The sequence below is a fragment of the Oreochromis niloticus genome, linkage group LG15, assembly GCF_001858045.2.
Source record: "Oreochromis niloticus isolate F11D_XX linkage group LG15, O_niloticus_UMD_NMBU, whole genome shotgun sequence".
Lineage (NCBI taxonomy): Eukaryota > Metazoa > Chordata > Actinopteri > Cichliformes > Cichlidae > Oreochromis > Oreochromis niloticus.
The window spans coordinates 17837737-17854429 of NC_031980.2; the positions used below are offsets into that span (position 1 = coordinate 17837737).

The following is a 16693-nucleotide window of genomic DNA, read 5'->3' on the forward strand; positions in this document are numbered from 1 at the left end:
CACTGTGATGCACCACCAACACCGCACTTGCCTCTGGAGGGGTATGACATCAAGGAAACCCTGCTCGCTCAGACAGCCTGTGATATTTTCTCAAACCGCTGCGCTGAACAAGTTTCCAAAGAACATGCTGTGTGACACAATAAATATCCTTTAACCTGTTAACCTGTGGCTTCTGGAAGAAACTCGGGTGAGTCAGTCACTGCAAACACATTTGTATCATCAAGTGTTTGTCAAATGAAAATGATATGTTTTTCTACACTTAGGATAATTTTCTATGTTGCAGTGCAGTAAAGTGCACGTTTCTTCTGTGTTCAATCATACATGTTCTAATTGTTATAAACAGAAAAAATCTTTTCTTACTTAACTGCTTGATTCTTAACTTGTTTAACTGAAACATGATGAAATGTCATAGTATTATTTTTTTAAATGTCCTTGGCAGTGCATGTGTCCGCATTGTAACTTACTAATAAAAAGTCCTGTGTGTACTTTGGTGTGTGTTTTATGTTATTTTATTGCAAATAAATAATAGTCATTTGATTTTACAGTTACACACAATCTTATATCTCTGGCATGGCATGGCAAGGCAATATCGGGTACATGCAATTTGAAACCTGACATTCCAGAGCAAAGCATGAAGCACACAGCACGTGGTCAACGTGACTCATATGGAGACTGACAACATTACAAGGAATAAAGGAAAATTGAGGACTTAGCCACAGAAAAGACTTTTTTCCTTTTTTTCTTACAATAACTCGAAAAGGTCAACTATGATTTTTAAATTAATATCATAGGTGTGAGTTTAGAGTTCAGATTTTTTCTGCACATTCTTTCTTTTGTATTTAATTATGATGGTAAATACATTTTGCAACATATCTGCCTGCACTTGCACTTGCTCTTAAAGTAGGAACAGTTCACCTTTCCAGCTGTATTTTTAATACTGATGAGTTTAATTGTTAGCCTATTGGTCAAAATGTATTGTTCTTCTGATTCATGTGTAATGCTTTTCTCAAATAATACATCCACATTTCAGCACGTAAGCAGCTGTTTGTCTCAGTATTACCTGATAACATACTGAGGCCTGCTGATCACGAAGTATGTGGGAAATAAAAGCATGTTAGGAAGAGACTTGGGCCACTTTCAGTTCGCGCCTGCTTTCTCTCCAACGCCTTGGCTCAAAGAATGTGCTGATGCTGAAGTTGACCTCGACCTTGTGAGCCAATTTTTGTTTCATGTCCCACTTCACATGCTGCAGATGCTCCTGCAGCTCAGTCTTCTCATTGTTTGCAGGGATAACCATTTCATTTGAGGAAGAGGAGCAGGAATGTAGTCCAAAGACAAATGGATGTGGAGAGGAACACTGGGACTTTCTCTCTTTCTATCTCTGTTTTTTTTCAGTTGCTAGTTTCCCCTCAAGAGGAATGAGCTCATGTTTGTGGGCTCTGTTGCCACATGTTGTGGTTCACTTTCTAGAATAAGGATGAGTTAGTTTCTGGTCAGACCACAGAGAAGCAGCCAGAAAGAAAACGTGCTTCCCTGTCAAGAACAAACACAAAACATTTGCATGACTTAGTGTAATTACTTGAGTACAGAGATTAGACTTAAAGTAGGATCATAATAATTTGTGATTTAAAAAAAATTATTGTCAAAGGGAACTTATTATGCTCATTTCCCTTTTTGAAAACAATTCCTGCATTTTACCAGAGCGGTTTTGCATGATTCACAGTTTTAAAAAAATCCTTAGCTTTTTGGCTGAGATGAGCATTTAGAGACATTCCATTCACCTGAAGTAATTTACAGCCAATAGTATAGCAAAACTGCCTGAACGAGGCATGACGGAGACACACTTTCGTGTTTTTTATGCAAAATTCTGACCCTACCTTCTGAATGTTGCTCATATTGTTTTCCAGTCTTCTAATTTCCAATTTTGGTGAGCCTGTGCTGTCTTAGTTGACAGGAGTGGGACCTGATGTAGTCTTCTGCTGTTGTAGACCATCTGCTACAGGATTCAATGTGTTATTCAGAGATGTCTTTCTACACACCTTGGTTGATATGAGTGGTTATTTGAGTTATTTCTGCTTTCCTATTATCTTGAAGCAGTCTCGCCATTCTCCTCTGACCTCTGACATCAACAAGGCATTTTTACTCAAAGGACTGCTGCTCACTGCATATGTTCCTCTTTTTAATCCCCAGAGATGGTTGTGTGGGAAAATCCTAGCAGATCAACAGTTTCTGAAATACTCAGACCAGCCTGTCTTACACCAACAAATATGCAAAGTTTAAAGTTACCTAACTCACTTTTCTTCCCCAAAAAAGTATGTGGATCCTTTAATATAACTGGAAGAATTTCTATCCTGCTTGTTCAGAATCATTATTGCTTAGGAAAAGAAATGCACAGAGAATACTTTTGCTAAATGTAGTCTTTTCGGTGAGGTTAGGATAGCACTTCAAGTGCAGCATCATCCTGGATTTAGGTGTCAAGACTGATATGCATCTTTCTCTCCCTGTGGCTTTTTACATCTGGAATCAAACAGAATTGCAACTCATGAAAGAATTGTTTCCATACAAACATGCAGACTGCCTTCCAGTTTAACTCCACTCCTCAGCTTGTATAAAACCCTTTATAGTTCACTCTGTCTCCCTGCCCCAAAAAGCCACAGTACAACCAGAGATTATATATGCCAAGTAATGAGATGAAGAATAGGGACGATGGCATGTGGAGTTGATGCTGAGGAGAATTTACAACATCTGCCTTCTTTGTTGTGGCAAATGCATGAGTTGGACCAATGTTTTGGTTAATTTCATGTCTGAACCAGACATGAAGAACCCTCGGTTTCTTGTTATGAAACTGAGTGCTCTTATGGGATGAACAAGAAAATAATCTCATGTATTGTAATTCAGAAAAAATGAGAAAAATATATATATAAAAAAAAGCCAAAAGAAAACACCGGTCATATCTTTAGAAAGCAACATTATGCCACAGACTGTCACTGTTGTGAATCCATCCATTAGTTTGCAAAAACTTGTTATGAAGCCTCAAGCTGTGCACTTTTGCCGTGACAGTCTAGACATGTTGAATCTGGGATGTGACAAGTGAGTGTGGATTTCACTGTTTAATTGAGGCACACGCTCAAAGGCTTGCAAGTTGTCAGTTACACAAAGGAGAACATAATTTATACAATGAAAGTCACATTGTATTAAATAAGACTTGAAACTAGTGACTCTGGCCACGAATTCATCAGGAAAGTGTTTCCTGAGGTTGTGGATCAAAGTCTTTGTTTTCCAGACTTCCATAGAAGAAGAATTATTTTCGAAACCAAATGAGTTCCCTCCTCACGGCCATCAGGAATACTGAAAGCTGAATTACTGGCTTCACTTTCCAAACGCCAAAGCTACATTCATGTTTTATATGCAGTCTATGGTTCTGGCATTTATTGTTACTGTGACTGTGGAGTGTCCCTTGTGTTAACGGCACAAACTGCTGACAACAATCCATGAACGCTCCAACCTCCTGAAAGAATTCACTGTCAAAGTCTTGTGTTCATCTATGGTAGGTCAGCTACACAGTATTACACAGGTGGTTCTAATGTTAAAATCTTTCTCCTGAGATACAAAGTTTTGAATTATCATGTGCCATGATAACTTACAGATCTCACTGTGCCATATTATCCCAGTAGAGCACTTTGATCAATGACTACAGGCTTGCTTGTCGTTCCTAGAGCCTCTAAAAGTAGAATGCGAGGCAGAGCCTTCAAGTCTCAGGTTCCTTTGTAGAACCATTTACACTTTGGATTCAGGAGACAGACGTCCCCTGTATTTTTAAGGTTAGCCTTAAAGTGTTCCTTTTTGAAACATCACTTAGTTATGCATCTTACATCAGTCTGTTGGAGGCCTTCCCATGATGGACACAGCATTTCTTCTCCACGTGTCTATGTGCCACTGCTGCACGTCATTAACAATGCCCTCTCTCTCCTGTAGTCTGTGTTTTGTTGATTGTTCTTCCTCTTTTATGTTTTTTCTTTAACCTAAGAGCTTGGTTCTGCTGAATGGTTCTTCCTATTAAATGGGAGTGATTTTTGGACTTCTCTCTGGTATTGTATGGCCTAGCTGATGATATAAAGCACTTTGAGGTGGGTGGTGTTATGCATTGGCTCTGTAACTGAACTAGCTAATTATTCTGTATGTAAAAAATAAAAAAAAATATAAGAGAACCAATTATTTATCTTGTATTTTTAAAGGTTTTTTTTTTCAGAATCATTTACAAAATGACTGCATCCATACTCAATAGTTTTTCGGGTACAAAATGTTAGTTTTCATCCTTTGATTAAACTCATTGGCACAATGGGGGTGTGATATCACACCAGAGAGAAATGTGAACAGGCAAAGGTCTCCCCATGATTTTCCAGCCTATTCTATGGACTAAAATTGACTAAAATTATTATTTTAGTTTCATCAGATCTCTCCATTGTGAACTAAAATGGCTCAAAATGATCAATATATTAAAAACATTTGCTCTCTCTGGAAAAAAACCCTCACTCACTATCAGAAAACATCTGATCTTGTGGTTAGAGACAAAAAAATATACTTGAAACATCAGTACAATAGTCTACATGTGTGTAAAAGTAGTCCCTCTTGCATACCTTCACGCTTTGATGTATCAAATAAAAAGTTAAAGTCTTACTTTCCTGCAGGATAACTGAAACCATGTTGACACGACTTCACAGCCTTTATTCAGACTGCCGGCCACGGGGGGATTTTTCATCCAATCATTTTTACATCCGTTTCACATGTGGAAACAATCATACACGTGATTACAGCTAGAAGCTGTCAGTCAAAACACCTATGTGCTGTACACCTCCACATGCCTCAGCTGTGTGATCTCTGTGACACACACACACATGTCCAACTTAACTTCCTCCCTCTCTTTTCTTTTCACCTGCTGACGTGCAGCGATTTGCTGCTTCCAATTCCCCTCCACAAATCTGCAGAAATAATGAAGTTCACCTGTTTAAACAAATCTACATTTTATTATTTCAGCAGTACGTATGCAGCATTTTAGTGGCACATATAAACAGTACACAAAGTAAAAAGCTCTGTGAGTTTTCAGGTGAAATCCTTTTTTAATTCCTAAGCTCTTCTATCTGTTATGAGCTGCACAGTGTTATAAAAGATACACAGAACACAGCCAAGACATTACAATCCACAAGGACAGGTTTTTTTTGCTGTTAAATGCAAATGAATGAAAATGAGAAAACATTACAAGATGGTTGCAATATGTGGTCACTTCCAAGGGTATTTCTGAGTAATGGCATGAGGGTGTTTTTGTACTCAAACTATTATCTGAGATCAGAGGAGTCGCTAAATAGCCAGTTAATCACAGCACAGCGGTTTTGCTCTGCTGATGTCTAACACACTGCAGCTCAGACAGTTACCTTGAACTGAGTCAAGATAAACATAACCAAGAAAAGAAAGCCCACAGTAGAAGACACTGGTTTACATTTTCTGCCTGATAAATTGTACCCATAAGGTAGTAGTATATGATTAGCCTGCAATGTATTCACCAGCAGATTAGATTCATCTGAGGTAAATTTAAGCTCTTCTCTGCAGTTGCTGTTTTTGGAAGGGCTCAGCCTGTTTTTAAAAAGTTCTCTCAAATACTCTCATCATTTGTAGGACTTATATAAACACCCACGGTTTGATTCCCTTGAACTACAGTATATGATGCTGTTGTTCACCAGTATGTTCAGTTTTTCAGTTACAAATAAAGCGTGGGTCTCCTTTCACCTTTGCCACTCCTCCAAGTTTCCTCTGGCATGTCTGGGCTTTCTGCCTTCCTCTCACAACATACCTACATCTGCGATTTTCTAGCTTTTTGAACCAAAGAAAAAGCAATGCATAACAGAACGATCAGATCCTTTCACTATATGGGGTTAAGTGTTTTTTAAATTTATTTTGTCACCAATCTGCAGCTCTTTTTATTTAGAAATGTCCAAAGAAATTAAGTCTGCTGAAAAAATACAGAGAATATGATCTGTAAAAATCAATATGCTTTCTTTTCAGTTCAGTCTTACATTCACTGACTTTAAAAAAATTGCAATTTTTGTCCCTTTACTTCTTGTTTGTTAAGTTGGAAATGAAATGGCACAAAATCCAATTTGAATTTGAGCTGGAAAGAAAAGCTGAAGAAACTGCCACTTGGATGCTATGAAGATATACTGTAACTTTAATTAAAAACATGTTAAAATTACAAATAAAAAAACATGTATAAATACTGTAGTATACTACAAACTGCCCTTTATTTTCTAAAAAAACTAATGCCAGGACAAAATGATTTACTTAAAAAAAATTCAACCTTCTTTTGCTTGTTTTTATGGTTAACTTAACATATCGGTTTTTTAAAAGGAGATGACAAACAAACAGAGAGAAAAAATATGGAAGGAGTCAAGGGTGTTATCTTTGGCTGTTGTTTTATAAAGGAAGTAATAACTCTGGAGCCAAAGTGCTGAATCTGACGCCTCTAGAAGATAAATGAGAGACATCAGGCCCAAGCTCAGAGGCCTGGCCGCCACACAGTCGTACGGAAAGCTACAGATGTTGCTGTGCACAAAAGAGTGCGCAGCTGTGTATTTACTTTCATTTATGGACCTGTGAATGGGATGGAAATTATACAACTAAAATTCTGATTGGTTCCATTAATCTGTGGATAAATATATAACTAGAAATGTAACCATTTTGCATTTCAAATTTCTAACACTCTAAATCGGTTTATTAACTTTACTATGTCAAATTTGATTGGATCCTGTTTTAACTGCAAATTATTGTTGCTATAGGCATTTCCCCACTTTGGCAACAACTTTCTTTAGCAAATTTAATTTAATATATTTGTGAAATGTGAAGGATTACATAAGGTGGAGTCAGAAAAACAGCTCAGTGAGGCCATTTTTCATGCGTGATGAGGGTGTTGAGGAGGTTCAGTGTCATGGTGAGCTGCAGCATTTCACATTTCATTTGCTTTATCGCTTCCTGTGCTCCGAAAAGAATTTCCACATATCCTTCTGCCTGATGTCTAAGAAGAATTTGAATGAGAATGAAATAATCTGCTGTAAAATTCAGCCAGGAGTTTACTCTTCAACGCACAACTATTTATGGAGATTTCTACAATAAAAAAATATCTCCATTATATGATATCGATGCAGGCAGTGTTTGTGTGGGAGTGGCTTAGGGCTGCAATCACAGACTGGATTCAGTGACATAGCCTGAAAAAGTGAAACAGTCTCAAACCTGCATTCTTTTTAATGGCCAGCAGGGGGTGAAAATATAAGTCTACAAGCCTATTTGCAGATCTTTAACCTCAGTGAACACTTTTTACCAGATTCACGGCTTCAGAGTATTTTTTTTTAATATAGTACAATCTTTATTTTCTAAATTGTAGTTTCATTGAGGATAAAATAGTAAAGCAGGGCCTGCCTTTGGATGTGGTTTCTTTCTTCAGCATTGAGTTTCTCAGACAGATCCTCCCATGCTTTTCATGACTAGTTTCAAAAACACAAAAACAGTAATGCCACTGGCCACAATGCTCACTTTTATATACAATCCAATGGTCTACTTTCCAGATTAAATTTATACAAACTTAGATTTTATGCAGAGTAAATAGAAAGTCAAAGATGCAAAGTGATGCAAATACAATATTTCAAATATTTTAAGAACAGGTAAAAAAAAAAAAAAACCCATCATGCTTGGCAGTAAAAGCCTGTGTGCAGTACAAACTTACTGCTGCTTGTACAGACCTGCAGCTGAAAGATTTACCTTTGCTTTAATGTAGAAAACAACAACAAAAGAAGATGTCAGTTATTGGTTGTAACTGTATTTGTGAAAGATACAAAAGGCAAAACTTTGGTCTGAACACTGTATTGTTGAAACATTTATTGGCATTAGTGATTTATCTAATGATTATTTGTTGTTGTTTCTTCTATAAAATATTAAAAAATACAAAATCCAGTCACACAGAAAGTTTAAGAAGATAATGTGAAGAGTTTTTGTTAATGTACTGATTAGCTGACAAACTATTTGACCTCTAATGTGTTATATATCATTAAATAGAATGAGCAACAATACAGATGTTTAATCGTTGTTGCATATATTAAAGTGATTATGAAAAAAGCCCAGCAGCCCAGAGTTTTCATTGCCTTTCACTATTATGCAGACACGATGGAGGTATGTAATGTAATGCAGATGTCACATGTGATGATTTAATGTGATCAGCTAGCCAAAGAACACTGATATAACCTGATTATGCATGAGTCCTGAGTCACCCTGTCAATACTTGCAGAAAAATGTACAAGAAAACACATCAACCATTCTCGCTTCCACATCAATTTGCTGAATCTGGTTTATCACCTCATTTTCTCTTTCCCCAGACTCTCTCTTTTTGTTCGTTCATTTCTTTTTTGTTGTGGCAGGATTGCGGTTTAAAGCAAAAACCTCAACACACACCAAGGCACTTAGACATGGGGCAGAGAAAACCATTTTTGGCCGCAGCAGAACAAAGTCAAGTTCATCTCCAAAATATTTTTTCCTCTGCTCTCTTGGATCCAGACACCAAGTTTGCAGATTGATTTTCATGAAAAGTAAGTGGGACAAATCTAAGACAGCTCACAGATTTTAAGGCCGGAGAGAATTTAACTTCAGTCTTTTGAGGTTTGTGAGATTGCCAGATTTTTAAGGTGCATAAAAAAACTTTCCAAACTTCAAATATAAAACATGGGTGTGTTCAGGTTTCTGCGTGTATTCTTTTCCAGCTTGCCGCTCCATGTCTTCTGCTGGCTCCGAAGCAATGACGAGGAAACCTGGGAGGTACAAAGTTTTTGGATTTGAAAGCAGCCGTGAAGCTGAAATTCCACTGAGAGTGAGGTAAAAATGTGGGAGAACGGTCCATTGTGGTTGGTCTGATGTTTTCATGTGAGTGAGGGTGTGTTTGTGTGTGTGTGTGTGTGTGTGTGTGTGTGTGTGTGTGTGTGTGTGTGTGTGTGTGTGTATGCATGTTATTGCTGAAACAAGCCAATTTTTGGCAGTAAACACTGACAGACCCACAGTTATAAATCATACAGGGCAGGCCTCCATGCATCCATCTGTTTATACTCATCTGTTCTTCTTCATCGTCACTTCATCTGTCAACAGGAGTGACTGTTAACTCTTTCCAGAAGTTGTTATTTAATGATTTTATTATAAATTTTTGCATAAATATAGAAGCCCACGGTAGGCACAGGTTGGTGATTTGCAGTTTGAAGGATGCACACATGACAGAAACAAACAAAATTTTTTGGGGGGCTCTTTGTGGATTTCAAAAACAGACCCTGCTTGTATATTATTGCCTTTCAAAGTTGCTTATTTGTTTGCTACACAAACCACTACTGAGCAACGTTCAGCTGATGAGTAAATGACCAGCATCCAAATTGTGTGGTGATTTTAGCTTTGTTTCTGGCTGTGAAATGTTTTATTTGATTTACTCTTTGTTGTTAGGTTTAACATTTGTTGGGCTTTTTGGATAAAAATAGATACCACCATGCAACTGGAAATGATGCTGCTGCTAAAAAAAAATAATTAAGCTCAAAGAATCAGCTAAAAATCTTTGCCAGAATGCAGATTTAACAGATTGCTTAAGCTTTCAAAAAAAAAAAAATATCACTATTAGATACCTGATGGAGCCTTAATCACTAAGGACCATGCAGAGTGACAGAAATACAAAAAAGTTTAAGCCTTAAACTCCACTTAAATCTCCTCACAGATAGTCAGTCATGGCCACAAGCAAGTGTAAATGTCACACTGTTGGATCTGAAATCATCAGACGCAGCCCTCAGTAACTATACACTGGAAAAGCGTGAAAGTGGTGAGACTTTTTGACTACGTTACAAGCACTTTTGATCGTTTACTGGACCCTAAGTGCAGAAAGAGGGGTATCTACAGGATGCTGTAAACAAAACTTCATTTAGAATAATTCAAAATTTCGTTTTGCAGCTGCTTTACGAATGGAATGGTATAAACAGATCTGAAAGAAAAGCATGCTTCGTTGAGAAATGGTGAATATAAACAGTACTTTAGTTTGCATTCAAATACAAGAAAAAAAAAACTTGAAAAAGTTCGATTAGTTTGATTTTGTGGCATCGCCTGGTTTGCAAACCACCAAATAGTTACCTACTTGGGCATTGCTGTAACGTGTAATAAGGCAACACTGTGGTATACTGAGCAAAAGCCATTGCTAAATAATACTGTGAAGAGCAGCTGCCTGCATATGAAAACCAGTTCTCCAGAGACTGTCCTGTCAGTTCCATTACATGCCTTTTCAGCTCTTTAGTAAGTGGAAATGTAGATGACGTTGTCAGATCCGACAATCCTCTCGTGGATGTCAAAGCAGCAAACCTGGTCTGTGGTGAGCCTCCATTCCTGTAAATGCTGACCTTTGCCCTTTAGTTCAGCCTCATGAAGCATCCTGTCATGTGATCATCCTTCAGCTCATACTGTAGAGTTAATGAAAACATCACTTTTTTGTTGGCAAAGGCTGCACAGGTGTTTCAATCCTGTGGCTCATATAGATATGTTTAGTCATGAACCTCTAACCAAGCTGCAGGTTAAGTTCATGCATCAGGTGAGTTGGCACTTTTTTATAGGTAAGTAGGCAGCATACTACTAATATGACACTCTTGCTGCACACGGCAGGGCTTTCAGCACTTGAAGTTTAAGGCAGCGTTTGGGTGATACTTGGCAGCTGCAGCAGTGTTGGGATCCTGAAAGTTCAGACAGTGCAGGTCACACCAGCGTCCTCGACGTGGCCACAGTTGGTTTTGCCCCAACCGGAAAACTTACACTGGTGAATAGTGTCTTCTGTCCCTGCGCATGCGACATCATCCATCCAGATCAGACCAGTACCTGCACAGAAAAGAAGAGGAAGGATTACAAAAAAAGACATGTTTTAAAAAATTATCCAGAAAGGAGACTGATGTTTTTATCTGATGTAAGTAACATTTGCTGCCACGGATCTGCTGTGAGACTTTCCTGACCTTCTGTAAGCCTGTGGGGAAAACTGAAGGGCAGAGCAGAAACAAAACCCCCAGCATAGAACAGAACATCAGTGACATCAGAGATGAAATGAATTGATGCAGACACTACATGAAAAGGAGGAATTGTGGCAGAGGCGGTTTGCAAAGCAACAATGGGCAATGTAAAGCAACTCAAATACAGTGCTCTAAATAAGACTTCCCAAATGGATACGTAGAATTTTATGAGCCAAACCATCACCTAATGTAGGCTGGCACTGAGATGAGCTGATCTGCTGGGACTGCAGCTGAGCTTAACTTCATGAACTGCCTGAACTATCGCTTGATTAATAATTTCTGAACTACACAGACCCTAGTGTCTCTGCGGTTTTCTTCTCTCCTGTTGTCTTTTTTTCCTGACCTGCTTTTATAAAGCCGTTCTGTTTTCCTCATACTGCTGTAAGAAGAATTAAAAAGATAGATTTGATGAAACTTTAAGTTAAAAAATGGTCAAGATGTGCAATCAGTTGAAGAAAACATGAAAACGTCCTGGAATTTAATGGGTTTTATGATTGAACTTAATCATATATTTGGAAGAAGAAAAAATAACATCTGGACTCAAATACCAAAAGAGCAACCTCCGATTGGTTCATTTATGCACCACTTTCCCTGTTGTCTATGTGCACATGTTAGAAGTGATACAACTGGAGCCAAAGAGAAGAAAGAAATTCTGAACAAATTCTGCTCGTGAGTTTAAATCACCAGCTGAAGTTTGTGAGAGCTGCAAATCAGCTTTGCGTATCTGTTTGTGCTTCAAATTCTAGAAAGTTTAGAAGGTCAAAAGTTTCAGAGACAAGTGGGATTGATCAAATTCTTCTCATCTCCAAAGAATCACTCAAATCATCCTATCCAAAGAAGTTTGTATTCGTGTCTTGTGAAACACAAAGTACTGACACTGCTTCCTCGCAGAACTGTGGATGAGATCGTTTGTATCCGGTAATAAAATAGACATTTCCAGCTGGTAAGCAGACCATTTGGCAGTATTGTTTTACATTATAATCTCTGGTTCCTGTTTGCAAAACTGGAATCGCTGGAGCTTTCAGGAAGTCCCTGATGCTTTAGTTTTGCAACAATTGTAGATGTTTGGAGGTTCTCGGCTTCAAGTGAACATTTGATTGCACTCTCACGCAGATTATGCATTAAACTTAAAAGCAACTAAAAAGTTGAGCTAAATTTCACAACTAAAACGCTAAAAATATAAAGATAAAACGTTTTAAAAAGTTTAAAGAGATTTAAACACATTTATAAAAGAATTAAAAATACAAAGGCGATGAACTAAAGGCACGAGCAGCAATCTACAATTCAGAGCATGACACAGTGGACCTCGACTTTGCAATAAGTCTTATTTGATAAAAGCACGAGCGAACCAGAGATTTAATGTGCGCATCCAAGGTCAGAACTGAACCAAAAGTCATCCCAAGCTTCCTGAGAGAAGATTTGGCAAAAGGTTTAAGGCGTCTGAACGGTTACTCATCGATAAAACTGTTAATGCGTGATCCAGGGATGGGAAAATGGCTGTCATCACTGATACTCTGCTCTAAATAACAGCTGTTAATCAGTCAGCAGCCTCCTTAATATCTCACTGGCGACCCTTGATGGGTTCGCACTGACAACTATGGAGATGACTGAAGACGCAAGTGACCACAAATAAATTTAAAAAATGATTTAAACGATTACAAAATAACTAAAAACATACACAAAACTGTAAAACAAAAAACAAAACAAGAATCACACAAAGCAACTATATGGGGACGCAATTCAACCATAAGGAACAAAAACAAGAGGCATTAAACTTCGAGAGATAACCACATTAGATGCAGAATTACCATAGAGAGATGTAAAAACACAAAATAAAAGAAAAAAGGGGCTCTTTTGTGTCTCTTTTTGTTGCCTTTTTTTTAGACAGGGGATCAAATTATTTTCTGTTATAAATATGTGCACCCCTACTTAGCATTTGTCCACTAACACAAGCACAGAATTCATATAAAACAGAAACATAATCAAGTTCAGGACGGCAGGCTCACAACACCAAAGTTAAATAAGCTTTAACCAAGTTTAAGGCAACCTTTACACTTCAAACACTTCCAACTTTCCCTTTCTTTCTTACAGCAGGAAAATAGGTCAAGACAGTGACAAGATGAAGACAGCTGGAGATTAAATTTTAAAATATGCATGAATAAATTTAAGGAAACAGGATAATAAAACTGTGATTACCCTAATTTATTTCTCACCTTATGGACTAATCAGAGTGTGAAAACTATATGAAGCTGACTGTAAACTGCTGCTCTGTAGTGAATGTGATAACATCATCACTCAGTCATAACATAATTAGAAATGTGGGTCAGTCCTGTCACACCAATATGGAAGCTGCACGCTACATTAATAATCTATAATGTTCAATATACTGAAATAATAATGACAAGTCTCTGGGCAGTTTAACTGAACAGCATATTAAACCCTCAAAGTCATTTTATGTTTTTGAAGATTTTTTTCTTAATGGCTCCATTGCTTCCTTTATCTGTGATAGATATTCTATAATGATCAAATGGATTTATGGTTTTCAGCCATGCAAAAAGGTGTTTATGCCACATTTGCTTGTTTAGAAAAGGAGATGTGTTGCCCCAAACTGCCCCTGCATCTGAAATCTACCAGCTGTTCATCCCCACACAGATCATGACAATGGAGCCAGTATTTGGGTAACTGGGATGTAAACACTGTCCAAATGTCCCTGAAAGCAGCATATTGGTCCATGGTTTGCCTTGTTTGGCTGTCATAGTGCATGTACTCCGGGACATCTGTGAGTCTTCACAGAAAACATCACAATGTAGTGATTAAAAGTGGAAAATTATGATAAACTCAAAGGCTATAATTTCAGAAATTAGACCACGCAACTTTCTGTTTAACCTGGCCAAAACTGTGAAAGGTTTTTGGAGAAGTTACATGACAAATTTATGGTTTATGATTTAAACTATCACAAAAGCTCAAAACATAAATATATAACTTGGTCATTAATAATCCCACTTGGTCAGTTTTCATAACTGCCAAGTAGTTCAATGCTTGTTAACATCAGGAAGATTTTATAGGACTATGATGTTATGACGATATCTGCTGTTACCCCAATTCATGTCCGATTCCTGCCCTATATTTTAGGTGATAAAGTCATCTCTCAGTTACAACTCACAGGAAAATGTGGGTCAGAGTCTTCAAAGCAGTATGGGAGCTGCACTCTACATTAATTATCTATAATGATAAATATACTAAAATAATAATGCCAAGTCTCAGGATGATTTAGCTGAATAGCATATTTAAAGTGAGCAGACTAAGGAACAAAAACAAAAGAAGCTCATTCATTTTAAAACATTACAGCTTTTGAAGCATTCGTTTTATATGCTGTACGTGGTTATTCTTCAAAAAAATCTTCATGCCAGTAGGACTAATATGACAGCATGAGGTTTAAGTGTTCCAGTGTGGACTAGTGTATTTGTTAAATTATGCTTTTAAATTGAATTTATAAGCACTGTCATAATACCACAGTCTGCTTTAATCTTTTATTTTACATGACCTTCAATATGATCAATGAAAATAACAGTTCAGTCAGCAAACCCGATGTTTTCACAACACTGTCAAACTGCCTGTTTCCCACTTTTCATCTGGAACACTTTCAACACATGGACACAGATTTATCAGATGGACCGTGCATAAATGAAACAGGTCCATGCAGAGAAAGTGTTTGCCAGTTTTTCTCTTCCTCTGACATTTTTTATGTTTTGCTGCCTGATTAAGGTTGTGCTGAGAAGCAGGAGGCTTTCACAGAAACACATCCAGACTTCAGGAGATAGATAAACTACAGGACCAATGGAATATCAGGCTAATGGAAATGGCACTGAGATCTGGGTATACAGTTGTGTTTATCAAGGTCATAGGTGTCACAGCAGTTAAAAAAAAAAAGTTTTAACAATTTATTGATTTCTTTGAACAATTGTTTTTTTCTGGATGGAAAAAACTAATATCTTATTTGGCTTTAAAAAAATACTGAGTGCATGAGTTTCAGTTTATTTTGGATTTTCTGTAATTCACACAGGTTCACTGTGATGTTTGCACGGGGTCAAAAATATACATACAAGCTCAAATATACACATAGGCTCCCACTAATATTTGGTTAAATGTGATTTAGCTAGTTGCACCTCGACCGGATGCTTTTGTTAGCCATCAATAAGCCTCTGGCATAATTTTGGTTGGATAGTTGACCACTCTTCCTACCAGGATTGGTAGAGTTAATTTAAATTGGTTGGTTTTATGGCATGACCAGAGTTTTAAGCCTAGCACATAAATTTTCAACATGAGGTTGGGGCTTTGGGATGGCCATTCCAGAAACTTAATGTTAGCCTGCTTTATCTGTTCCAAAACCAGTTTTCATGTATGACTGGAATCATTGTCCTGTTGGAACACCCAGTGGTGTCCAAGTTTCAACCATTTGCAAGTTTCAAGAATTTGCAGGTAATCCTCTTTCTTAATTATTTTATCCACTTTCTGCAATGTACCAGTATCGCTGTAAACAGTCCCAGAGAATGATGCTACCACCACCATGCTTGACAGCTGGTACATTGCTCTTACATTTGAAAGCTTCACCTTTACTTATCCAAACATACTTGCTGTCAGTTTAGCCAAACTTGAAGGTGTTGATTTTAGAGCAGGGGCTTCTTTTTCTTGAATGACACCCTCTCAGTCCATGGTGATGTAAAACTTGTTTCACTGTGGACAGTGATGCTGGGGGTCCAGCAGGTCTAAGGTCATGCCTGCCTTGACATTGCCTTGGTGATTCCTGGGTTGTTTTTGAACCAACTGAGAGTTGAACTCTTCTTGGAAAAGTGGTGACTCATTTGAATAACTTGTGTTTCTGCTGCTGTACAGTTGTTTGAACTGATGATCTTGGAATCTTGAGTTGTTTAGAAATACCTCCGAGAAACCCTCCCAGCTTGTGTACATCTACAATTCTCCTTCTTAGATCTTCACTTTGTCCCTTAGACCTTGTTCTGGGTATTGATCAATCCATTGAGTGCTGTCAAACAAATTCTTTTTATGCTGGCAAAAAGAGAAACTGCCAATTGTGGTCAATCATCAGAACAAGGCAAAGAAATCATTAAACCCCCCAAATTACCATGACATTTATGCCAATAATGAGTGTATTCAAATGTCTAATCACAACTGTATATGTTTTATGTCTGAAAGATGTATTATATATAATCAGTTCCCTGACTGGTTGTGGGAACTGGTTTTTATCCAGTTCTGAAAGATTTAAATATTCACTTGAAGCTATGTTCCTGATGACTAATTTAATAAACAGAGGATAAGACAGGAGGGAAAAAAATTGACAAATGTATGAGTAATAAAACTCAAAACTGTTTAGCTCTATGGAAAAGGCTAAACATTGTTTATACAAATATTATGTGTGTATGTACGAGCCATTTGGAAGCGTTAATCACATTCTTCAGTAATTAAACCATATTTCAACTCTTGTAGCTCTTTGAACTGTGGATAACAAACACACAGGGCCAGATCAGTTTCACAAGTGTGGATAATGATAGCACTGCTAGCACCAACAGCCA

General features: G+C 37.5%; 1 protein-coding gene and 1 long non-coding RNA gene across 2 annotated transcripts in view; both read right to left on the reverse strand.

The window, feature by feature from the left end:
- Nucleotides 1-811: 811 nt before the first annotated feature.
- On the reverse strand, nucleotides 812-2875 carry LOC112842477 (uncharacterized). Its single transcript, XR_003214259.1, has 3 exons — nucleotides 2296-2875; nucleotides 1878-2211; nucleotides 812-1533 (listed from the first exon to the last, which is right to left on the reverse strand). It is a non-coding gene; the product is annotated as an uncharacterized LOC112842477 (long non-coding RNA).
- A 2129-nt stretch (nucleotides 2876-5004) lies between these two features.
- The window catches only part of scara5 (scavenger receptor class A, member 5 (putative)), a 95200-nt gene continuing 83511 nt past the window's right edge, over nucleotides 5005-16693 (reverse strand). Inside the window, exon 12 of the mRNA XM_019346219.2 lies at nucleotides 5005-10920. Coding sequence (XP_019201764.1) covers nucleotides 10787-10920 — 134 coding nt within the window. The 3' untranslated portion in view covers nucleotides 5005-10786. The remainder of the gene's footprint in view (nucleotides 10921-16693) is intronic.